The sequence below is a fragment of the Mastigoproctus giganteus genome, chromosome 6 (assembly GCF_048544385.1).
Source record: "Mastigoproctus giganteus isolate SK-2022 chromosome 6, ASM4854438v1, whole genome shotgun sequence".
NCBI lineage: Eukaryota > Metazoa > Arthropoda > Arachnida > Uropygi > Thelyphonidae > Mastigoproctus > Mastigoproctus giganteus.
Window position 1 is genome coordinate 217,653,303 of NC_143580.1, and position 26,037 is coordinate 217,679,339.

General features: G+C 34.1%; 1 protein-coding gene across 1 annotated transcript; it reads right to left on the minus strand.

Moving 5' to 3' along the window:
- Positions 1–295: 295 nt before the first annotated feature.
- LOC150084978 (putative ribosomal protein S6 kinase alpha-2) lies at positions 296–22,790 on the minus strand. The gene is made up of 7 exons (XM_090376420.1): positions 22,703–22,790; positions 19,340–19,549; positions 10,019–10,134; positions 5,076–5,261; positions 2,661–2,734; positions 1,242–1,383; positions 296–505 (listed from the first exon to the last, which is right to left on the minus strand). Exons 1-7 carry the CDS (start codon positions 22,788–22,790, stop codon positions 296–298), a joined length of 1,026 nt encoding a protein of 341 aa, XP_090232546.1.
- Between the last annotated feature and the right edge of the window lie 3,247 nt (positions 22,791–26,037).

The window sequence follows — 26,037 nt, forward strand, 5'->3', positions numbered from 1 at the left end:
AGGAATTCTTTAATATGTTAAGAAGAAATAAAGAATAATGACCACAGATTTAAATAACATCTTGATAATCACAGTTATATGTAGAGATATTTTTGGAAAATTTGGATAGAAATGAAATCCTATTGGGGGAGGGGGAGGAATACTATAATTGCATCTATAAAATCTTGAAATACAATGTTTCATTACACAGAGCCACATGTTTATGAAGGAGCACAACAGAAAACAGAAAAGCAAAATTTTCTACAGTAAACTACCATAACCTTGTGCTTTCATCATCCTGAAATACAATGTTTCATTACACTTGTGCTTTCATCATCTTGAAATACAATGTTTTATTACACAGCGCCACATGTTTATGAAGGAACATAACAGAAAAAAGAAAAGTAAAATTTTCTACAGTAAGCTGCCATAATAACACTTTTGCTTTCATCATCTTTCTTTGTGTTCTACGATCAATAATGTGAAGTGAAAGAGTTCTGTTTACAGTGCTCTTTGAGGCCAGTTCCTTTAAAAGCAATATGACAGGAGTTGACTGTATATCAATAGAGAAAAGGATCGTAAACAACAAGATCCAAGAATAAAAGAAAAGGAAGAGACAAAGTTAAAATTATGGAAATCTACTGTTGAGGTAGAAAAGTCCATGGAAAATATCAAGTTGATTATCATTATACAGAAGTTATTTTTTGAAGGAAAATTGTAGAGATTAAAAGAAGGCAAAGTCCATGGAAAATATCAAGTTGATTATCATTATACAGAAGTTATTTTTTGAAGGAAAATTGTAGAGATTAAAAGAAGGCATTAATGAACTTTTGGACCATGCAATGAATGTTTTTATCCAAAAATGGACACTCCTGTAATAGACTTACTTAACTTAACTTAAACTAACCTAAATATATTTTCTAAACACTACCAATCTCAGTACAATACTAACTTTTATACAATGTGAATGACAAGTGTTGAATTAATCACTGAATAGCTTTTAAATCTTAAACAACAATGTTCCATGAACATTCAAAGGATGCATAATATCTTGTTAAACATTTCTATAGAGAAATTGTTTATTCAGGGTTAACAATTGTATAAAAACAGTCAGTCTCTTTATACATTTATATATGTATTAAAGACCAAGATTTTGCATCCCTTATGCTCAAGTCACTCAAGTGTGATTTTTTAAAACTATTATTAAATATTAGAAAGGACTGTTAAAAATAAAAACTTAGGATGCAAGTCAAAATACTTACTTGAAAAAATGAATGTTTTTTTATCTGGTCACACTGAAATTGTAGACGGACATTTCTTTCTTTGGACAGCAGGCATTTCAATAAATCTGCAGAATCTGGTTTCAGCCTATCTGATATTACCAATGGCATTTCGACTATTTGTCTAATGAACAGAAAAAATGATATTAGAAAACATGCTTCATCATTAATTTAAGTTTGATTTAAAATATAATATTTATTGATCAATTAGAGAGAGAGAGAACAGTCTTTTAAAACAGTGCAAACTATGGAAAAGTCAAGTGATTGCCTTGTGGAAAAATGATCCTAAGGAACTTCACTCCATTCACATGTCATTAGATTGGCAAGTGCATTTTGAATGAAATACAATGCCAAAATGCAAATCAAACTGAATAAAATTCACATTTCATTCAGTTTACATTCATCAGTAAACTTAAATTTTTAATTTCTAAATTTATGAGGGTGCATCTACAGGAAACTGAAGTAGAGTTACTCACATTTTGACACTGGTTATCAAGAATGGAAATCAATATAAATTATGATTATTTTTATAGATTTATATTTTTATTTTGTGCCACTTTTTAAACACAAACATTTCACCTTAATGCACCCTCATAAATTTAGAAATTTAAAAGATAATCACATAATCGAAATCATAAAAATAAAACCAGACTTAATAAAATTTGTAGTTTAGAATTTTTTTTTTTTTTTTTTAGGAGCATTAGCAACTCAGGCCATATTGCTTTGGGGATATGCAGTGGTCATTCCCTGACCTTTCCGCATCCTCCATATTTGGTGGTCACGGGCTCGAATCCTGGTCTACAGCAAGAAGTGTGTGCTACGCACTGCTGCTACTGCCCACGGAGGCACCGTAGTTTAGAAATAAAACAGCAATTGCACTCATTATAAATTTTCCATACTTTTGCCAATATATAAATGCAATCAATAGGCACACTGTTGTAAAACTGTAGTGAATAATCTTAATTCTTGAATGCATAACAGTAAATAAAAGATTGGGCATGGGGCTCAAGAGATCTCTCAACCATGTATACTCTAAATTATAACTTGTCATTATAGCAGAATTTTTTTTCCTTCTTATCATGTGTATTGACGATTACAAAATTTGAAAATTAAATTTTGTGGTAAACTTGAAAAATTAGTCATGAAAACATACAAAATGCTGAATAGATTTTGTGAATACAAAATCTATGAAACATTAACAAAGGAATATGGACATAAAACTGACTTCAAGATTTAAGTTTAACAAATTATTTTTTTTTTGTTACACTGCCATATATCCAATCTTTCAATTCACTTCCTTGCAAAAAAAAAAAATAATAATAATAATTTAATGATCTTTTAGCTGTACAGGAGCAATGAAAATCTTCATTACAAATGATGATATCAGATGTGAATACTTACTTTTCATCACGAAATGGATATCTGTTTACCAAAAGTCGATAGGCCAGAACTCCAAAACTCCACCAATCTGCTTCCTAAGAGAAAAAGAATATTAAAGATTAATACAGGTTGATCCAGAAATGTTAACAAATTACAATGATAGATATTATTAATGTTAAACACCAACAATGTATCTGGTCTGGAACATATTCCCTTCATTTATTTTTAATCCATGTTATAAAATAGGCCTAAGAGACAGGAAATTTGAAAAGGTTGGTTGCTTAAATTATCAGTTTTTGTACATATGGTTTTTTTTTTATGAATACCAAATGAGAGGTATTAGAACCTATAGTACTTAATACCGTGAAAAATTAACTGAACCATGAGGAACACCCAGATTTGTGGTGAAGTTGGAAGACACATCTACCATCACAAAAAGGCAGCAGTCAAAGAAAAAACTGGATACGCAATTACAAAAACCACAACATGGAAGCGTATTTAGAAAACCTTTATGCCAAACATAATCAAAAGGCTCTCAAACCTTTTCCATTAGGTAAAATGAGCCAGGATATCACCAGTGGATCGACTGTGATGGAATTCTTACTGGCAATCACTGATAAGATGGAAGATTTCTAGATAGTTTAAGAGTTAATCGATATCTCGATTACTTTAGAAAGAGTAAAAGTAAGTGCAATGGGATGATAATTGGATAGCAAGGATGTTTTTTCCCTTTTTAGAAGCTGGCTGGATATGGGAAAATTTCCCAGCAGAAGGGAAAATACTTGTTTTCCCTTATGCTTGGAAAAAGCCAACAGAGCTAAAATCTCAGGAAAAATATCATGATGAATGTTCAATATGCTTCTTAGTGTCAAGAAATACCATCTTAGCATCAAGGACGTTCAATATCCTTCTGACAGAAGACCACCAGAAGCACTGAATTGAGCATAATGGGAATGGTAGGAGGTGGTCAACCAAGATCATCAATACATGCTACACTAAAAGTAGAATTCTAGCAGATCAGCCTTATCTTTGGCTGAAGTGGCAACAGAAGCATCTGGTTTTCACAGAGGTGGGAAAAAATCGAAGCCAACAGCTGTAAGAGTCCAGAATGTTTGACTACCATTTGGACAAGAAGCAAGTTTTCTTATCCTATTTGAATTCTGGTTTGGACTAATGAATACTTTATGATTGTGGAGCACTTTGGTGTGGGCAGAAAACTTGGAGTTTTGGAAAAGTCACTGCGATATAGTAATTGTATTTGCGAAAGAGTACAAGGAAGAGTGCACAGGGTTCCATGCACTCTTTGGGAAGGAAAATTTCCTACAAAACTTGTAATTTAACTGTATGACTCTGAGTTCTGAAATTCTTTAGAATAGTTAGAATTTCACCTTTATTCATTTTACTAATTCCTCTCAGAGCCTCCGGAAATTATCCTATTCTGAATTCTTGTAATGCCAAACAATATGAAGTTGAGATGTCTACAGGATCATTCACCTCATCCACGTATCTAAAAGGTACATGGTTGAGGTGAGTGGTCCTCTTTCTCTCTGTAGGAAGGAACACTCTTAATCACTATCTGGCAGAGCAGAGGCAGCAAGATTATACACCAGCTAATCAAGAAGCCAACTAGAGGGTTACCAACAGATTCGGTCCAGTAGGCCATCTAGGAAGCCACCATATAAACACTGTTTTAGAGCAGTATCCTTGAAATGAAAGGAGATGGGTGGTGTCTCTGTAGACTAAACATGGGTTCCACCACATCAGGCCTCCAATAAGCAAAGTGGCAGTATTGCACTGATTGACAAGAGTTCTCTACCACACAGTACTATCTGCTAACACAAAGGTACAGCATTCTTCTGTGTGGTGTGGGTGCCAACACCTTGACCATTGCTTATGTTGGTTTGCACCTGAACTGGTCACTTCCTGTATCCTAGGTGACTCGCATATGGAGGTTACATACAGTTACCAACAATCCAGCCATTGTGAAGTTGCAAGCAGAAAATTTGTCTGTCAGAGATCAACCAGACTTCACCAAAATTGGGTCCACTTATCTTGATTTTCACCTGAACATCAGTTCCATCATAATTTTAGACCCCCAGGTAGCAAGTCCATCTTGGCATACATACCTAAGAGAATAAGTGTAACAGCCTGAAGGACCAAACGGGTAATTAATATTTCTATTCCTTTATTAAAAATTAACTACCCATTAATTTTTAATAAAGGTGGTAGATGACACTCATCGACCGGTGCAATTCCACCACTTTGCTTATTGGAAGCTTCAAGTGGTGAAATCCATGTTTAGTCTCTAGAGGTAAAATTAACCACTAAATTTTACTTTTATTTCAAACTGGGAAATTATACAATAGATAAATTCATTAATAAAAAAAAAAAAAAAAAAAATTAGAAAATAAAAGTAAAAGCAAAAATATAACTTACATAGCTATAGTTGTTCCTGGTAATTACTTCAGGAGCCATATAACGCATGGTCCCACAGCGCTCATTTGTCACTTGTACTTCGCCAGGTCGAAAAACTTTACTTACTCCAAAATCCCCGAGAATTATATGTCCACTCTCTCGGATGAATATGTTTCCAGCTTTGATATCCCTGTGGATTACGAAAAGCTGCAAAAACAAGAATAACCAAAATTTACACAACAGCAATTTCGTATAAAAAAAATTTTAATTACTTTTTGAACAAAAAAACATTGTATTTAACCACTGCTAACTTATTCATATAAAGATTATAAAAGAATAATGTTACTCTTAATTAAAAATGTTTAGGCTTAACAATTAGTTTTGTCTGTTAAGATATTATAACTGCTAATCTTTCAAATAATTTATTTACAAGAATCTGAGTGGTCAAGCAAGAGTACACATGCTTTGAGTAAATGGGGTTCAAGCCCACGACTATAGAAAATGGTCCTGTTTCTTATATCCTGTGAACTCACCTGAATATGTGGTTGTCCTGGAGTATAAACATAAAATTTATTCTTTATTTGAATTATGACACAATAATATATATATGACTGATCACAAGCAATCGTGTTCAGTCAAATACCAAGATATCTCTGCATATTATGCACTTCAAGATGCTATATTCATTTCCACTAACAGTTTCCAAATTATATTTATATTGCACAAGTCCATGGACATTCACATTATTCTTTGGAGGTTTGTACAATCAATTTTGTACACTTGCACCATGCAGAAATAAACCAATTTAGAAATCTTTTTTGATTAGATGAATTCCCACAGCACAAGATCAAACTTACATGCAGCAAATTAAATTCATATACCATAAAATGATATTTCAATTCACTTGCCTATATTGACTCTTATTTTACTCTTCACATTTATTTGGTCTGAAATGCACCTATAATTATAACAAGCATTATCCCCCATTGTTTTTTGAACACAATGCATGTGCCATAATGAAATTCAGCATTTCCTGTGCCACTATGTTTCAATTTCCCTTATTATACCAGAATTTGCCTTGATTGAGACATACACTGTATGTATTGATGAAGGTTACATGTTATCAAGATAATTTGTAACCATTGCAATGTGTATATGTCACTAATTCTCCATCTCATTTCCACAATTTAACTTTGTATTCCTCACTAAGGATTCCCTCAACATAATAATCCTCAAAGAATGCAAGTGAACTGGGAATTACCATTAATCAATTTTGTAACTTTCATAACCCCTCCCTCCCCAGTTATTTACTGGAACCATTACTGCTTCTTTAGTGGTATCAGCCAAAGACCTTTCTGATGACGCATCTACATGATCTAAAGCTGAACCAAATAATCTTTTCACAACTCATCTGGAAATTTAGACATCAAGTCTTCTGTCCCATCATCAATGTCATTTATGAAAATCAAAAACAATAGTGGTCCAAGAACTGATCCTTGGAGACTTCATTTCTGACTTTGCACCAATCTGAAGAATATCCATTAATCATAACTGTCTGCCTTCTGCCCTACAGCCACTAAGCAATCTACCTTAGAATTTTTCCAGTAATACTAATGCTTCATTAGTATCAGTATCAGCAAAAGTACTGAAGATGAACCAAATAAAACCTTTTCACAATATAATATTAATTTATTCAAAAATTATAATTAATAATAAATATAAATTAAGTGAACTTAATTCATATTTAATTAAATCTGCTGATGAGGAGTCACCTAGACTTGAAAGCTTATATTTTGCTTTGTTTTATTTAATTTATTCTATCTCAATATACCCATTTTTGTTAAAGGATTACTACCTTGTTTGTACCTACAATATCATAGATTTTTTTCAATTAAGTAATAGTAATAGCCATGTAGTGCAAGGAAGCCACAGGTTTTTTCTGCACTGCTGGAGGAAAAAAGAAACCAAATAGATATGGAAACAAATTATCTACTTCCCTCCTCACATAGGTAACGATCCAGTTGACCGTTTAATTTATTCAAACTATCTACCTGAACTACCTGTGAAGAAAACCTGTTCCAGCAATCACTGATTTGCTTGCTGAAATAAAACGTTTTGCAATTTTGTATACATGTCTTCTCCTGTAATTGGAATTTATGCCCATGATTTCTGGAATACACTATAACACTGAAAATTCTGCCTTTATTCATTTTAATAACCCCTCTCGGAGTCAGGCCACCTCTCGTGTGCCTAGATTCAAGCACCGTAGCCCAAATATATGGAGTCTTTCCTCCTATAGTTGCCCTTTTGCTCATCTCACCATATGAGTTGCTGAATCTTTGGAAGTTAAATCTCCAAACTTAAACACAGTATTCCAAGTGAGTGTGGTCTTACATTTGCCTTTTACAGTGGGAATGATCTCCACATCTCTACAGGATGATTTTCAAAAATCATCGATACGACACTACTGGTTTTCCCGGTTGCCTATTTACACTGCTCAGAAAACATCAAATCCGTTGGTTTTATCACTCCAAGATACCTTTCTTCTTCCACTGTTTTGAATTTAATTCTGATGGATCACTGCTTGGTACCGATCATAACTACAATTTGTATCTATTGTACCAATCTTTACGTAATCTACAAATTTTGACATTGACATTTATGTCCCATCATTGATGTAATTTAAGCAAATTAGAAACAACAGTGGTCCAAGAAATGATCCTTGGGGGACTCAATTTGTGATTTTACAGAAATGGAGTCCCCCAAGGATCTAAAGAATATCCATTAATCATAACCCTCTGCCCTGCAGCCACCCAGAAATCTATCTTAGAATGTTTCGAGTAATCCCAAAATGATCCAGTTTGTACAATAACCTCTCAGGTAGTGAGCCAAATGCTTTGCTAAAATCTAAATAAGGTATATAAAAATTGTTCCCTGCTCACGAGTAACCAACATCAAAATAGTTAGTTAAACAAGGTTTTCCTTTAAAAACCATGTTATGTATTATTTAGAATGCCATATCTATCTAAATGTCAGAGATTTTCACTACCACTGAACTCGCAGTAACTGGTCTGTGTTATGTACTGGTGATACTTAGGCATTTCTCCAGTCCAAAGCTGACCTCATAATTAACTTTAATAGTTTCACACACACTTCCCTGCAGCCAACTTCAAAGTGACTGGGTACATATCGTGAACTCCAGGAGCCTAACTTGCCTTTATGCTCAAAAGTTTTTCTAATAAACAGTGATCTGTAATGTAAAAATCATTTATTTCATATGACTCAGCCTCTTCTCAGCATGAAAGGTCTTTCTTCAGTAAAGACAGATAAAAAGTGCCTGTTCAATTCATCTGCAACATCAGCTGGGTTGTGTAACACTTTCCCACACCCAGGGTACAAAGGGCTGACCTGATTCATTTTTTCTTCCTTGTATTCACATACATGAAAAATAATCTTAAATTATACGAGAAAGCCTCGTACTTCTATTGCAGGACTGTAATTCTCTCGATACTCAATAGCATATAAATGTATTCTTATGTAAATTAGTGTATCATGTTAATTAAATCAATTCATGAATTTTTTAATTAACCTATTAAGTAAAGGGCTCAATTATAATTTACCTGAAGGAAACCCTTAAAGGAACTAATGCAGTACCCATGCTCTTTGGACAAGTTAAATTATACAAAATGGGTTAACCATCATGAATATTAGTCAACAGGCAAAATATAAAATGGAGACAGGTGCAACAAATAACAGATCAGATATATTTAATTAAAGTTCCCTATATACAACTTTATTATAGACAATTCATTAACACTTTCAAGAACAGCGAATTTAAAATAGTTCCACAACCCATGAGTAAACTGCAAGTTGTTCTAAAGCGTAGAAATGGTTTATACCATTACAATCATGGAAGAACACAATATTGTTTATAATATTCCTTGTGGCAGGTGCAATTCAGCCAATATTGGCTTTACCCAGAATGCACTTTTGAAAAGGATACAACAGCATGCGGCATCTGTTAGGGCACGTAAGAAGGTGCCTCAGAACTAGCGTTTCATGCTATTAATGATGGGCACGTGTTCCTTTTTAATGAGTCAAAGGTCTTGAAGACAAGAATACTTAAAGTTATTACTTGCAGAAACATTGGAAATGAGATTAAATCCCGACTCTATTAATGTACGTAGACCTTACAATACCTTGGATTCGTGGATTCTAACGTGCATGTACAAACAGTAGTTCATACACTGGTCAGCATAAATAGTATTGTGCTAGGTGATGAAAAAGTTTGTATAAAACAAGGGTGTATATCATTCGCAATCGACTTTTGACTTCTTGTGAACACGGAAATAATCCGAATAAGTTAGTCCCTTAAACGAAGTTTTAGACAATTTTAAATTATTTGTAATTTAATGTATAGTGATCTTGTTGTAACCAAACTGTCAGGAAGTTTTAGACAATTTTAAAGTTTAAATCATCTGTAAATTAATGTATATTTATTTTGTGGTGTCAAGATTATCAAGATGATTTCACATCTCATATTACCATGCATTATTCGTTTGTTTTGGGGGGGGGGTGTCACTTTCTGTGAATCTTCTCGATGAACTAGGTTGGATATGAGTATTGAATACATAAGTAGATTTTTTTAAAAAATCATAAATTGATTTAATTAACATGTTATGCTAATTCACATAAGAATACATTTATACGCTATAAATATATGAGGTTTTCTCTTATAATTTAAGATTAATAATAATAATAGGACATATTGGGCTTTATTGCTCTTTCATTTTTGATTCTGAAAAATAATAAAATTCAGTCTGTGAAATGGATGGCCTGGAAACAGTTAGGGAAATAAACCATATAGCATTAGCTGAAACTAAATATATGAACATTAAAAATTTACATCAGCAACAACTAATGCAAAAAGATAATAAGAATTAATTTTATACTAAAATAGTTACCTGGTGAAGATGTTCGAGAGCTAAAACAAGCTCTGCTAGATAAAACCTTGCATCGAGCTCAGTGAATGCACCTAACATTTTATGCCGCTCTAATAAGGTACCACGTGCAGCAAACTCTGAAAATAAAATTATACTTGTTAGCAACTCATTAGTGAACTGAACATTTCCTGATTTAAACTTCATGATAAAAACAGAAAATTTATTTTATATCTGTGTATCAGTATTTACAATTATAAATGTTTTGATTATTACTCATTAAACAGTGGAAATTATAGTGAGTTTAATGATGGAAAAATAACTTATCTTTATTTCTAAGCTAAATTTACTTTGCCATCAAGTAAAATTAGGGCAACAACCTCACTTTGTTTATAGCAATAGCAAAGTCAGATCTTTTCTGCAAGTTAGCACAGCATTGTGCTATCTAAATAGTAGTCCAATCGAAGTATACTCCTATTTATTTAAGCTTAAGCTTAGCATGAGACTTCTACCCTAAATTTACTGGAGTTTTATAATCACTGTACTATCTGAAAACAATGTGGATATTTGGGTTGTTCAGGTCTTCACAATGCCTACTTACCCACTGATTGCTCTCAAAAAAAAAAAAAAAAAAAAAAAAACTGAACTGTAGTTTTGTCCACACTTTGATAATAGCAATTAAATCCCTTGGCTTCTTTTATTTGGAGTAGTACTCAATTCTAAAAACAAAATAAAGGCATGCCCTCCTTTTACACTTATGACTGTCTTTCACAAATCAATTAAAACTTAATTTTTCTCTACCTTGAAGTATCTTTCGCAATCCATATGTTAAATTAAAAAATAAACTGATGTCAACACTTGAATCTCTCGCTTTCTTCAGCTATTTTCTTTAATATATTTATCTAATCCTTTCTTAGAATAGATAATCTTAAAACCACAACTTTCAGACAGTCTACAATTAATCCTCTATTCCCCCCCCCATTGTAAATTTATGCCTCCTGGCATATGTGACTTAACAACTCTCAGCATTTAGTTTGCTTAAACCTTTTCAAGCCTTAAACACTTCTATCAAGTCACCCTATAGCAATCTAGTTGTCAAACACTATAATTCATTTAAAAAAATCATGTCTCTTGATAAAATAAAAAACAACTTTAGCATCCTTAACCAATCTTGTTGTTCTTCTCCATACTCTTGCCAACAGACTCACATCTTTCCTAAAATAGCTTTTTTTTTTTTTTTTTTAATGGTGCACTAGCAACTTAGGCCATGATGTGTCAATTTCTTAAAATGGAACAGAGGTGTAGCACTCCAGTCTGAACCCAAAATTGGGCCTCTAAGTTCTGTTTGTTTGTTATTTGGTTTTTAGGAGCATTAGCAACTAAGGCCATATTGCTCCGGGATATGCGGTGGTCATTCCCTGACCTTCCCGCATCTTTCATATTTGGTGTTGATGGGCTCGAACCCCGGTCTAATCAAGAAGTGTGTGTGTGCTACGCACTGCTGCTCCTTCCCACTTGGCTACGGAGGCACCACCTAAGTCCTGAATATAGTACTCAAATGCACCCTAACCATTTCTTTATATAATCGAATAAACATGTCTATCTCTATTGGTTCCTATATTTTACTGAAAATATCAAGAGTTATCTGTCAACTTTGTTCAGAAACTGTTATATTTCATGATTCAGTTACTGCTCGTTCCTTTTATTATGAACAATCTTGAGTTTGGTGAAACCTCCATTAATAAAGTATGTACCTAACAACAAATTAGTTCCATTATTTTAATAATATTAAAGGTGTAAAAGATATTGGTGATCCACAAAGTGCATTCAATTGAGAGGTGGTCCCACAGAGAAAGAAATATTTTATGGCACATTTGTACAGTCAGAAACTGTTTAGAAAAAAAAAAAGCCAGAAGTATTAAAGAGAAAGTCTAGTTTTTTGAAAACAGATAAAGCAACATTTGCATTATGCATATGTCAAGAAAACAACATATTTGACCAAGAGGAAGAATGCCATCAGCACTGTTCTTACTCGATCAATTCAAAGCTGTAAAAGACTTCAATCAGATCACCTTGCAGGTACCTAGCATCCAGACATTGCACTTTGCAGAAATGGTCTTTCTTGGTAAGAGCTTTTGTCCTCTTCATTAATCTTATTGCCCTTCTCTGCATCTCTTCCAGCTGAACCTTCATAAAATGCAGCCTGCAGTACTCATGATGTGGGCTGACCACTGCCTTATACAATGGGATTATAATCTTCTTATTCCTGCTAGTAAGGATCCTGTATGTCATTGACAAAACCCCATGCACAGTCCTGGCAGCATGGCTCAGTTCAGAGAACTTCATATCTGATTGCACAATTACCACCCAGGTCTTTTATTTTCAACTACCCTGTGTGACTTACAAATAAGGCCTGATATACCTTCAGTGGAGATCCCTGGGGATCTCCCTAATAACATACGGAATTCATTAATAACCATTCTGTCTTCTCCCACTCAAACATCCCTTATCAAGAGCAATAACTTGTTCTTAAAAAACTGCTAATAGAGAAGTGTGCCATTATGTGCATGTGTGAGGTCAAAAGTATGTACATGATTTAAGGTAAATCTTGCAAGCGATATGTCCATTTATTAATTTATATATTATGAAAATACTTATAGTATTTGTATAGAACTTATTGACAATAGAGAAAAAATAATGACATCATTGGTTCCAGCACTTCAAATGTCTAAACTTCCATTAGACATTTTACGCAAGTCTTAACTAATATAGGATTCCTAATCTGCATAATTCAGCTACTGTACCAGAAATCGGAAGGAACTGTGAGAACCAACACAGGAAACATGGACTTTTTCAAAATGGTGTCAGGTAAGGCTGTAATTGGTCACCTACCTTTTTAATCTTTATGACAAAGATATCATGTGTGCAGCTTTGGAATATTTAGTGACTAGCATCAAAATTGGAGGACTGAAGATAAACAACCTTTGTTATGCAGATGATACCCTGCTAATTCGCAATTCTGAGGATCATCTTAAAGAATGAAGAAAAAAGGATTGTTAACAACTGACTGTGTGTAAAACTAAAACTATGGTGATAATCTCAGTTCTAGAAAAGTGAAGATTAATGGGCAAGCTATTGAAGAAGTGGATGAATTTCATTACTTAGATTAAAGAATAAAGAAAAATAATGACTGCTCAAATGATGTAAAGAGACGACAGGCAAATGCTAAAATGTTGATCACTGATCTGGCAAAATTATGGAGAGATCAAGGTATGTCCCTACAGATGAAACTGCAAATCATAGATTTTTCCAGTTGCCACTTTTGGATGTAAAGGATGGAATCTGAAAAGTTGACAGGAAGAAAATTCAGACATTTGAAATGTGGTGTTACAGGAGAATGTTGTGTATTTCTTACCTTGATCGAAGAACAAATGAGTGGGTATTGAATAAAATTGGTAGGCCTAAAATTCTTCTTCACAGCATCAACAAAAGAAAACTCATTTTTTGGACATATAGTAAAAAGGGAAAACTACAATAGAAGGAAATTTCAAGGGGAAGAGGTGACACTTTGTGATACCACTCATATAGCACACGGATTGATGCATCCAAATGCATCGCTCATAGATCGATGCAGTTGGAGGAATTTGTTGTTGGCCACAACAGCTCCTCAGGGAGCTATGTGACTGGAAGAAGGCTTAACTTTGTTAAAACAATGTGGTTAATTTTCTGGTTGGCAACCTTGTACTCAGGTACGATTTCTAAATAATTTTGCCAGAATGATTCTCTGCTATTGAATTAAAATTATTTTATGCAAAGTTTAATTTTAAAACTGTCTAGATAAAACTTCAGAACAGGGTTTGCACTCTAGACTATCATTAATTGCTTAATTCAGTTCCGAATTAGTGGCACAACATAACCTAAATTTTTTCATTAAAACTGGTTTACAGTATACCTGGGATTTCAGTAAAAGTATGTGGCAGCTATTTATGCACGTTTACTGATTACTAAACGGAAGTCCTTTTTGTTTTTATCACATAAAGATTTTTCAAAATTCATTAACAAAATATTGCCTAGGTATTATATGCAAACGTATACATAACTATAGTTTCTGCTATGGTTTACAAGTTTTAAACCCCTATATTCGTAATCAGGATCAAATATATAGCAGACGGTGCATGTTTAACCTGTACTTGACCTTGACTCAGGAAGGTAGACAGCCCCCACCTTGCTCTTCCAGCCCATCAGTGATTCCCAGAATTTTATTTTCCGAGTGGAGTCTGGTGACTACAGGGCACAGTGATATCCCTGTTTTAATAAGTGCCTTAGGAGCTCCATCATATGTTCCTAGTGAATGGAGACTATTTATAGACTTTTCTAAGACTAGTTTAAAAGGTGTTCTCTTGTATAATGGAGTTAAGTACACATCTCTGCCAGTTGCTTATTCAGTCTACTTAAAAGAAACTTATGACAATATAAAGTTGCTTCTGGAAAAAATTAAATATCAAGATCACAAATGGCAACTATGTGGAGACTTAAGTGTTATGCATGATGTTGGGGCAACAGGGTGGGTACACTAAAATGCTACGCTTTATTTGTGAATGGGATAGCAGGGTTAAAGCGCTGCGTTGGACAAAGCAGCAATGGCTGCAGAGGCACAACTTACACAGGGGTCAAAAAATATTGTGCACGAAAGTTTGGTGAAGCCAGATAAAATACTTTTACCTCCACTGCATACCAAGTAAGGCATAATGAAGCAATTTGTTAAAGCATTCAATAAGGATGGCAACTGCTTTAAGTACCTTTGCAGTAAATTTCTCAGTTTATCTGAGGCAAAACTTAAGGAGGGTATGTTCAGTCGTACCCAAATTAGAAAATTGGTTTTAGGTGGTCAGTTTGAAACCACTATGACTGACGTTGAAAGCGAAGACTGGATTGCTTTTAACAGTGTAACGGAAATCTTTCTAGGAAATCCTAAATCACAGGATTATGAGAAAATTTAGGTTGCAATATGAGCATCAAAATTCACTCTTTTGCATGCCCATCTTGATTTTTTCCCCGAAAATCTTGAATAGATGAGCAAAGAACAAGGGGAGAGATTCCATCAGGACATCAAGGAAATGGAGCAGAGGTACCAGGGAAGGTGGAATACAAGCATGATAGCAGACTACTGCTGGTATTTAAAAAGAGAGAAACCTGGCACTGAACTTAAAAGAAAAATGATTAAACATTCTTTTCAAACAAAGAGACGAAGATCTCACTAATGAAAGTTTCAGAACTTTGATTAATACTTTTTAGTATTTATGTATTTTTGATATATAAAATGTAATCCTATCAATCTGTCACTACTAAATGCAATAAAATTATATACTTTCATAAAAAAACAATACTTTTTTTATTTCTTAAATTGTGATGTATCTGGATGTAATAGAAAAAAAATCTGTCATAGTTGAAATCACAGCAACATATTTTTGCAGTAGGGCCTCTAAATTCAAACCCCACTAAACATACTGAAATTTGCAAACTAGTATTATTTAATTACTTATTAATCCCTAATAATCATTTATTGCATGAATCCATCCCAAATTAGTGGCATAAGACTAACCTAACCTTTTGTCAATGGAGTTCTAATCGTTAATAATTATTTATATTAATTGCTTGAATCCTTCTCCAATTAGTGGTGTAAAGCAAATCTTTTTTCACTGGAATGTACATCCTGTTCTGAATTTACCCACTGTCTATATATAATTCGGCATTAAGTTGTAATATATTTTAAACACGCATTTACATACCAAGTTGATATTTAAATTAAGTACCATTACCGTGCATACTTATTAGCATTAACATTAGTAGAGGCATTTCAAGGAAGAAAGCAAGCTTATGCAGCATCAGCCAAAAAAATAAAATAAAATAAAAATAAATAAATAAAAATTAACCACTTCCACTTCACCCCCCTGTTCATTCAAAATACCTGTCCAGCTGAGCCTTAAACTTATTTAGGCTATTAACTTCCACGACAAGGGATGGCTAAACCTGCTGGCTAAAGGCAAATTTCCTCACGTCTATCCTACATCTGTCTTTCCTCAATTTGAATTTATGCCCTCTCAGGTGATTTTTCTGAGCAAGAGGAAGAATCCCATCAGCATTGAGCATGCTCAAACCATTCAAGGCTTTATACACCTCTGTCAGATCACCTCGCTGGTGCCTAGTCTCCAGACACTGTAATTTGCAAAACTTAAGCCTTTCTTCGTAAGAGGACCCTTTTGTTCCATCAGTTGACCCATCGATATCAAGAGATCACTAATTTTGTTGCCCTTCTCTGTACTCGTTCAAGCAGCTCTACATCCTTCTTGAAATGAGGCCTCCAGACCAGTATACAGTACTCTAGGTGTGGCCTGACCATTGCCTTATACAAGGGAATAATTACCTCCTTATCCCTGCTAGAGAAATTCATATATATCATCGACAATACGCCATGAGCTACTCTGCAGCCCATCTGCACTGCTCAGAGAACTTCATATCTGCCTGCACAACCACCCCCAAGTCTCTTTCATTCTCTACCACTGTCAGTGTAGTACCACAGAGTTCATACGTTGCTCTGGGGTTGCTGTTTCCCATATGTAGTACTTTACATTTGTCAATGTTAGACTTCATTTGCCACCTCTCAGCCCATTTGCTCAACCTTTCCAGATCCTGTTGCAGCAGCATAGTGTCAGTAGTGTCCTTGACAACCCTGCCAACCTTCGTATCATCTGCAAACTTGGACATTAAGCTTGATATACCATCATCAATATCATTTATAAATACAGAAAACAATAATGGACCCAATACTGAACCCTGAGGGACTCCACTAATAACATTAGTCCACGATGAGCAGTGTCCATTGATTACCACTCTCTGTCTTCTCCCCCTCAACCACCCCTTTATCCATAGCAGCAATTTGCCTCCAATGCCACACTGCTCCAATTTGTGCAGCAGTCTTCCATGTGCAACAGTATCAAAAGCCTTTCTAAGATCCAAGTATATAATATCAAAGTTATTCCCTGCACCCAGTTCTTTTGTGACTGCATCATAGTATCCAATCAAATTGGTCAGGCAAGACTTCCCCTTAACAAAACCATGCTGTGTCTGAGCTATAACTGGAGTCTTGTCTAGATGATCCTGAAGTGCTTCTTTAACCAGTGCCTCCATTAATTTTCTGGGAACAGAAGTTAAACTAAGAGGTCTATAATTACTTGTGTCGCCTTTTGATCCTCCTTTGTGAATTGGGGTCACATTTGCACATCTCCAGTCCATGGGTACTTCCCCTGAGTCCAAGGAAGCTCTCATAATTATGGCTAAGGGTTTGCTTACTTCCTTTGCTGCCTCCTTTAATATAACTGGATAGATCCCATCCACTCCAGGTGCGTTTCTCGTATTTATCTTCAACAATTTCTCCTCCACTTTACTCTCAGTTATTACAAGATTCTCTAGCTTACTGCCAGAGTTGAATACACCTCTGGCATTCCCCTCGCTGAATAACTCCTCATGTGTGAATGTCAATGCAAAATATTCATTTAGTTTGTTAGCTACCTGAGTAGGATCATCAACAGTTGACCCATCGATATCAAGTGGACCGATCTGATTCATCCCCTTCCTTCTAGAGTTTACATAAGTAAAGATCTCTTTGCTGTTTTTCTTTGCATCCCTTGCCAAAGATTTTTCGTAATCTGCCTTCGCCTGCCTAACCTCCTTTGTAACTTAATTACAGATCAACTTGTATCTGTCATAGGCTTCTGTGTCACGTGTTAATTTGTAAGTATCCCATGCATTTTTCTTCTCTGCCATATGTCTCATTAGTTCATCTGACATCCATTTAGGCCTAAACCTCGAACAATATTTCTTAGTTGGTATGTAAAGCCTAGTAGCTTCTAAGATAGGTTCTTTGAATGCTTCCCATTTTGAATTTGCTATTGGTAACATCAGCAGTTGGTCCCACTGTATAGAATTTAAATACTGTCTCAGTCCATCGTAGTCGCCTTTACGAAAGCAATAACCCTTCCCTTTACCCCTAATGGTGGTTACCTCTGAGTAAATCCCACTTCAGCACACTGTGATTACTGCCACCTAGTGGTTCATTTACCTGCAGATTCTTAATGCATGAAGAATCACTACTGATAATGAAATCAAGAGTATTACTCCCTCTAGTTGCCTCCCGAAGTGTGTGAGTGACCAGCCCTCAAATTCCAGTCAATATCTGGGAAATTAAAATCCCCCATTATAAGACTGATTTACTGGCCCACTCTGTTTCCCTGTACAATTTCTTATTATACTCATCAGAGTCACTAGGCCTATAGCACTCTCCTACTCTCAATTTTGATTTCCCAATGCTTATGTCACACCAAACTGACTGGACACTGCACTGTCCAGCAATGTCGACTGGCTTCACTTCCTTGGATTTTATGTATTTCTTAACTAATAGCATAACCCCTCCTCCCTTCCTATCCTGTCTATCCCTTCTGTAGACATTGTACTCCCCAAATTCCAGTTCTGCATTCCTTATATCTGTATGACACCACGTCTCTGAAATCCCCACAATATCTGCCTTTGATGTTTTGAGCAATACCTCAAATTCATCAAATTTATTTACTAAACTAGCATTGGTGTACACGCAAATATACATGCACCTGTTCTTTTTCTTAGCTACCCTAACACAACCCATGTGGTTACTTGTACACCAATGATTCCCAGCAGTCTCTGAAATATCCTGCATCTTATTTTCCAGGCTCCGGCTCATTCCAATAGAAGCAGTGCAAGAATCACTTTCACCTCTGCCAGTGGCTACTGTTGATCTATTAGTCCTTGTATCCCCCCCCCCCAACTAGCAGTTTTCCGACCCACTTAACACTGCCTCGATAGCATCAGCAAACATTCTTGCACCCTTTCTATTTAAATGTATCCCATCCCTGTAGAAGCAGTCTCTCCTGTTAACAAGTACAGACCAGGCTGAAAAAATTCTACCCCTTGAGCCTTGCACAATCTTTCCAGGGCCGAATTGATCGACAGGGCTCTCATCATACACTCCCTCCTATCACGTCTGGGCAGAATTGCAGACACTTTCAAATTCAACCCTAATTCACGGCTTTTTTTCAACAGTGACCTGTACTTGTTAAGTAATTCTGCCAGTCTCCAACTCTTAATATCATATCACATTAATATCATATTATCTTTCAACCTTAAAATATTTTGCTAAATTAAACCGAACCTCAAAAGTTAAATGCGGTAATTCATATTATACAGAATAGTGTTACAAATCTGAAAATATTTACTGAGACATAACAGCATAGTTTCAAAATAATCTATACTTACCCATAACAATGTGGACGCCTGCAACACCCTCATACGAATGAAAAAATTGTACCAGGAAGGGACTGTTCCTACATCTGTTCAATGCTTCCAATTCATTCATTACGTTTTCTTTATTTTCCTTTCTCGAGGAAATATACCTTGATGAAATTATTTTCATTGCTTTTAGTTCTATCTCACCATTCTTTCGCACTAGGAAAACTTTTCCAAAAGCTGTAAGAGTAAATATAAAAAACAAAATCAGTATTTCTAGAACATTTACGGTTTCTAATAACAAATTGTAGAATATTGAGTACAAGAATTGGACTTTTACTTTTTTTAAATTTGTAATTCTTAAAATATTAACCATCGCTGTGCCCTTAAATTAACGAAGACGGTTGCGTTGCTTCTTTTTTGATACCCCTTTTTGTGGATTCTCATAGACATGAGTATGAATGTTGTGCAGAAGAAAGATGGGCGCTTTTGCTCGCCAATGCATACACAGGAAGATTTGAGTTCACTGGCAAATTTTAAAAAAATAATAATAAATAAATAACAAAAAAATTTAGAGTGAGAAATGAGGGATAAGAAAACAGTGGGCTGGGAAAGTTTCACTACAGTGAACTATTGCGCATGAATCTTACCGCCACCATTTCTAAGCAGTTGCTAGTACAGCGCCCTCATATTAAAGTTGAAAAACCGAAGTTTCATTTTTTTAAACATTTCTAATTTTTGCTGTTCATTTTTCAAATAAAAAGCAAAACAAAATTTAAAATTATACATGTTATACTAATAACAAATTGTATGCGAAGTAAGTCTCCATGAAGAACAATTACTATTTTACTATTAAAAAAAGAACGGTTTAACACAATGGTTGGGGTGCATTAAATAAGACAGTTTAAAAACTGATCTAACCGAAACATTTATTGTATACCTTTTTTTAATGTAGATGTTGAAGCAACTACACCATAAAATAATTGTGTGTATGTCAGTATAATGTGTGTGTCACCATATGGTAAATCTTCCTGTTTTGTAGAATGAAACGCCACGATTTTCGACAGATAAAAATATGCAAAAAGCTGCGGTCAACTAGCTCGGCCACAGTGGGAGGACCCAATATTCCGAAATTTTCAAATTCAGCAACTACATGTATTTGCTCTAATTTTGAAAAATCTCCGGAATAGGCAAAATGCCAAAATAGGTTATGGAAAAAATATACTTCACCGTTTATTTAAAATCTTTATACAGGGCTGTTTTCTAAAGTGAGTGCAAAAATTAAGAATATCAGCAGGCACAAAACATTAATTAGCATGATGCTATGTATATATCTGCTGTAATGTTATGTTTCAACATTGTGAGTCCATTATACCTTTTGTAAATAGATAGTGCCACAGTAAATTTCAAGTCACTAAAACATCACTTTATGAATGTGCTTTTCAATATACAGATTCAGAGAAAAGTGTTGCAATTAGAGTGTTCCCATATTACTTATAAATTAATATGAGAATACTACTGTAACTTACCGGAAATGATATATATACATGGTAGTAATATTGTATTGTAAAGACACAAAATAAGTTGTAGAAGGATGAAAGGGGGAAAAATTATAAAAGTAAGCATATGTCCAATGCTCCAAAAAGCACAGGGCAGCAGCAGCAGTAAAGGATATAAAAAATATGCGATTTCTATCATAAATATAGTGTCTATAAAAAGAGAAAATGAAAAATTCACAAAGTTCCTGAACTAAGAGAGGTTTAAAGGAAAGTAGATACTGGAAGTAAAGTAATAGTGAAAAAGTGGAAGAATTTAAAACCCTAGTGCAAAAAAGAAATGGGACTAAGGAAGCAAACAACATACAAAAAAAAAAAAAAATAATAAATAAATAAACTGTAGAAATAACTGATACTGTATACAGATATGGGAGGACAAATTCAGAAAGAGGTCGATTTTGCAAATATGCAAAACCTGAATAAAGTAAACGAAACATTTATACATGGCCAGGTATTTCATCAGGGGGACTACTCCTGACCTTTTACACTTAAAATATCATACACATTTTGTATATATTTCCACATTTTTATTGCATTTGTATTGTTTTACATAACATTATTAACTTCATTTTTACACTGCCCATGGACTATCATATCTGATGGTATTAAGATAATGGCCGCATATTTGCCACCCATTTTTTCTTATCCTATAGACGAGTTTGGACGCATGGTCAATAGTCCTCTGATGAAATAACTGGCCATATATCAAATTTTCGTTTACTTTATTCAGATTTTGCATATTTGTCATTCCTTTATTCGACCTCTTTATAAATTTGCCCTCCTATATCAGAATACAGTATTATTACTTGTACAGTATATTTTTATTTTTGCATATTGTTTGCTTCCTTAGTCCCATTTCATTTTTGCACTACGTTTTTTAAATTCTTTCACTTTTTCACCACTACTTTACTTCCAGTTTCTACTTTCCTTTAAACCTCTCTAAGTTCAGGCATTTTGTTTATTTTTCATTTCCATCTTTACAGATACTATATTTAAGATAGAAACCACACATTATGTATATATATATATCGTGAATATCTATATACATACGACGAAATAGCCTTATTTCACCTATTTCCTTGATTTACTATGAATAAAATTATGCTTTACACTAACTTGTTCGAGAAATTTGTAATTATTGCTATTTCAAAATCATTTTTGCGTGCGTCAAAATCTTAAAAGAACTACGAACCTTTAAACTATAACACTATATTGTATTAGAGCTCAGTTATATTTCTGCCAGAAGGATATATAAAGTCACATTTGGAAACAATTTATTATATTGAACAAGGAATATAACGCCCATGATTTAGGTCAGAAACTAGAGCAATGCAATGCCTCTGTTGCACTTAATTTGCATATTTTAAATAAATTGTCTAATTTTCAATTGCTCATTTTCAGTTTACTATAATCTATAAAATGTAAACCATAATCCCTATTAGTTTATTGTAATATTCGATTCACTCTCTACACAACTATTATTCTTTAAAACTATTTTATAGATGTTGAAAGAAAAAGTAATTTTAAGACTTGTCAAATTAAATTATAACTGTTAAAAAAGGAGTAACTAATACTACGTCCATAGGCGCTGATTCACTCCAGCCAACAAATGGAGTTAGACTAAAATTACAATTAAAGCAAACTTGAAATAACAAATTTTTCATTTTTTAAATATAATTAGTCTTAGAAATTACACTAAATGAATTAAATAACTTTAATTTAAGTTAATTTATTAAATAGTTGAAGTTTAAAAAATTGGGAAAGCAAAGGCACATTTCTGATATTTTTAGAAAATAACTGCTCCCTGCTTTAAATATAATTGTAATTTAATTCTTACCTCCTTCTCCAAGTTTCCTGAAATTAATAAAATCTTGAGAAACGCCGTCATTTCCAACAACAGTAAATATTTTAGTATTGCTTGCCATTATAATTGCCTGCCTATATAACTTGAATATCAATAACTTGAATAGACTAAAAATCAATAACTTCAATACCAATAACTTGAACTGAGACCGAAATAACTTGAACTGAAAACCTTTATGAAAAAAACCTTTACTGAAAGAGTTATGGTATAAGAAATGTTAAAATGCTATTGGTCAGCTTAGAGCCAATCACAGTGAGGCCGGTTTTAGGGTGCACTTCAATGGAACAAATCTGATTGGTCACGATAAATGTGTCACGGAAGTGGTTGTCTCATCCGCAGCTTCTGCCAGAGGCGATTTCCACACTTCATCTGTGCCGAGCCTCACTGGCAGTGTCTACAGTGCATGATGCATTTTTCGAGCAATATCTCGAGTTCTAGTGAACTTATTTGGAAAATACAAACTGAATTCGTTAGAATTTCGTCAAACTGTACTAGAAAATCAAACAAAAAGAAAAACGGGTGTTACCTTGTACGCACAAAAGATGTTTTACTTCCTATCAAAATATCCTTGGCTTGCAAGAGGGTGGCTAAATACAAGCCAATAGCCTAATTACCGATTTCATTAAATACATTTTTAAATAGTATGACATCGCAATCATACTTCGAAATGTTGCAATCATACCTCAAGAAGTATGAGTTCAACAATACTTCCGCTCAGTAATTTTCGGAAAATAAAATTTCAGTGTTCAACTATACTGAAGTCAAGGAAGAGCGTTCTACAGATTATCGAGCAAGAAAGAAAGCGACAAAAAAATTAGAAAATAATGACGAAGATTCGAAGTATTGGGTATCTCAATCGACGCTGTTTTCCTGAGACGTTTAGATACATCGCAATATGCGTTCTTATTTTAGTTATAATAAATCATTTTATGTTTCTTCAAGGATGTTTCATATAAAACCATTCACCATGCGTGCTCAGCACAAGCGCCTTTTTTTTTTTTTCTCACCTAAAATGAATTACATGAATAATATTATTTTTGCAACTTTTCACACTGTAAAATTATAAACGTCTAAAAGTAACGGATTGAGAGAAAAAAAGCGACTAGTGTTGAAGGTGGAAAATTTTAACAAGTGGAATGCATAGCATTGCAATTTCGCAATAAGCCTGGCCAGAATATGTTAAAAACCTCTTTCCAAATCTTCGTTATGATCATGAAAAGTTGCTAAACAATGTTCTAAGAAACAAAAAGAGCGATGAGTGAATTTTTTTTTTATCAAAGTCAAATGAATGTGTAAACAGAGACCTCATTCGTCTTTATACTATTTGAAATTCAAAAATTCTCACTAACGTGTAATTTCGTTTTTTCAGATAATGGGATTGGAACATTTTTGGTGGAATGGTCTTGAATAATTTTTTTAAAACTCGATACAATAAGAAGAATTCTGTTTCAGCACATTTGACCGTTTATTAGATAACTCTCACAAGGACCTATCATCCGGCCCTTAATGGTTCCCTCCCTAGGCAAGGCAACCATTTGCTGAGCTTTCTTTAACATTAATAAGCACCTCGTCGCCGAACTGTGACCGGCCTACCCAACAGATGACAAGCTCAACACTTCTCTAACCGACATGGAAAATCCAGAATGGTAACTTTTAAATTACTATCACCCTTTTGGAAAAACTTAAAGATAGTATGCAGCAATCCCCGAGGTGGGTGTGTACTAAAAAATAAAATGAATAGCAACTGGTATAAACACAACATTTATGTAAGATATATCCTAAAAATAAAATTTTAAAATGATCTTTATATTGTAGATTAGAAGAAATTGCATTTGAAGATTTGTACTTGTTAGTTAACCGAAGCGTGGGCTAAAAATAAGGTCGTCTGCGATTCTTAATTTCTATTTAAATTATAGAGTAATTAATTGCTAAATTCGTTGAGTCCGGTCGAGACCTTAATATATTTCAAGTAATTAAATTCATTTTTAATTATCGGACAAAAATAAACTTAAAAATGTTTTTATTAATTTATGTTATTGATTTCTTATTACTCTCATCTAATGTGCACTGGGCCCGCGTCACAAAAAAACACACTGGGAGTTTTACGCCGTTTGCAATGGGCTCACCTTATCTCACGACGGCCCATTTGTTAAACTCTTATTTCAAGAAACCACAACTCTCTTCGACAAGTAAAACTGATTAAACTATGGAACCTCTTTGAATACCCTTAAACTCAAGCAAAGCGAAATATTCATTTAATATGTCATTATAATAGGTGATTGAAATTGATTTTGATTTTCCTGAAGCTTTTTTGCCTCAAACTTTCTTTGATGGCTTATAATAAAAAAAGTATATTTTAATATAATTATTAAAGAAGATTAAAAACTATCTCCATGAATTGTAATCTTAAAATAAGAATAAAAATTTGTTAATTTTTAAAAATGATAGAAAAACTGTTTTTCACACAATTAACAAAAAACAAATTATTTTTGGTCAAAACAAAAAAAAGGAGTCGTGTTCATAACATATAAGTATGTTATGAACACTCTTCGATTTTTAAGTTTAGAAATATATGTTTCTGAGGGTATTGTGCAACCAAATTTATTAATTCTGTTGGAGAAATTTCACAACGGCGTAGAAACACGATAATTTTTCTTAAAATAGTTTCTTTTGCTGAACATAAAATAACAATACAAACATTAAAGATATATAATTGAAGTATTATTTTCTCTCATCAGGTTTGTTGAAGTGCAAGAAGTTTTTATATGATTCAAGCATAAAAATTTGAAGCAGTGTTCACAGTAGAATTTTTTTCTTTGTTTCGTGCAGAAGTTTTGAGCTTGGGGTACAGGTCTGGAGGCCTCATTTTAGGAAGGTTGTAGATTTACTTAAGCGTGTACAGAGAAGGTCAACAAGATTGGTGAGGGGAATGAAGGGATCCTCTTACCAAGAGAGGCTTAAGTTCTGCAAATTGCAGTGGCTGGAGACTAGGCACCTGCGCAGTGATCTGATTGAGGTATATAAGGCCTTGAATGGGTTGAGCATGCTGAATTCTGATGGGATCCTTCCACTTGTTCAGATTACGAACCTAAGGGGGCATAAATTCAAATTAAGAAAGGACAGATGTAGAATAGATGTGCGGAAATTTTCCTTTAGCCAGCGGGTGGTTAATTGCTGGAACAAACTTCCATCTGTCGTTGTGGAAGTTGATAGGTTGAATAAATTTAAGGAGGAACTGGATAGGTATTTGGAGGGAATGGTGTGATTTTTTTTGGCTGATGCTGCATAAGCTCATACATTTGCTTTCT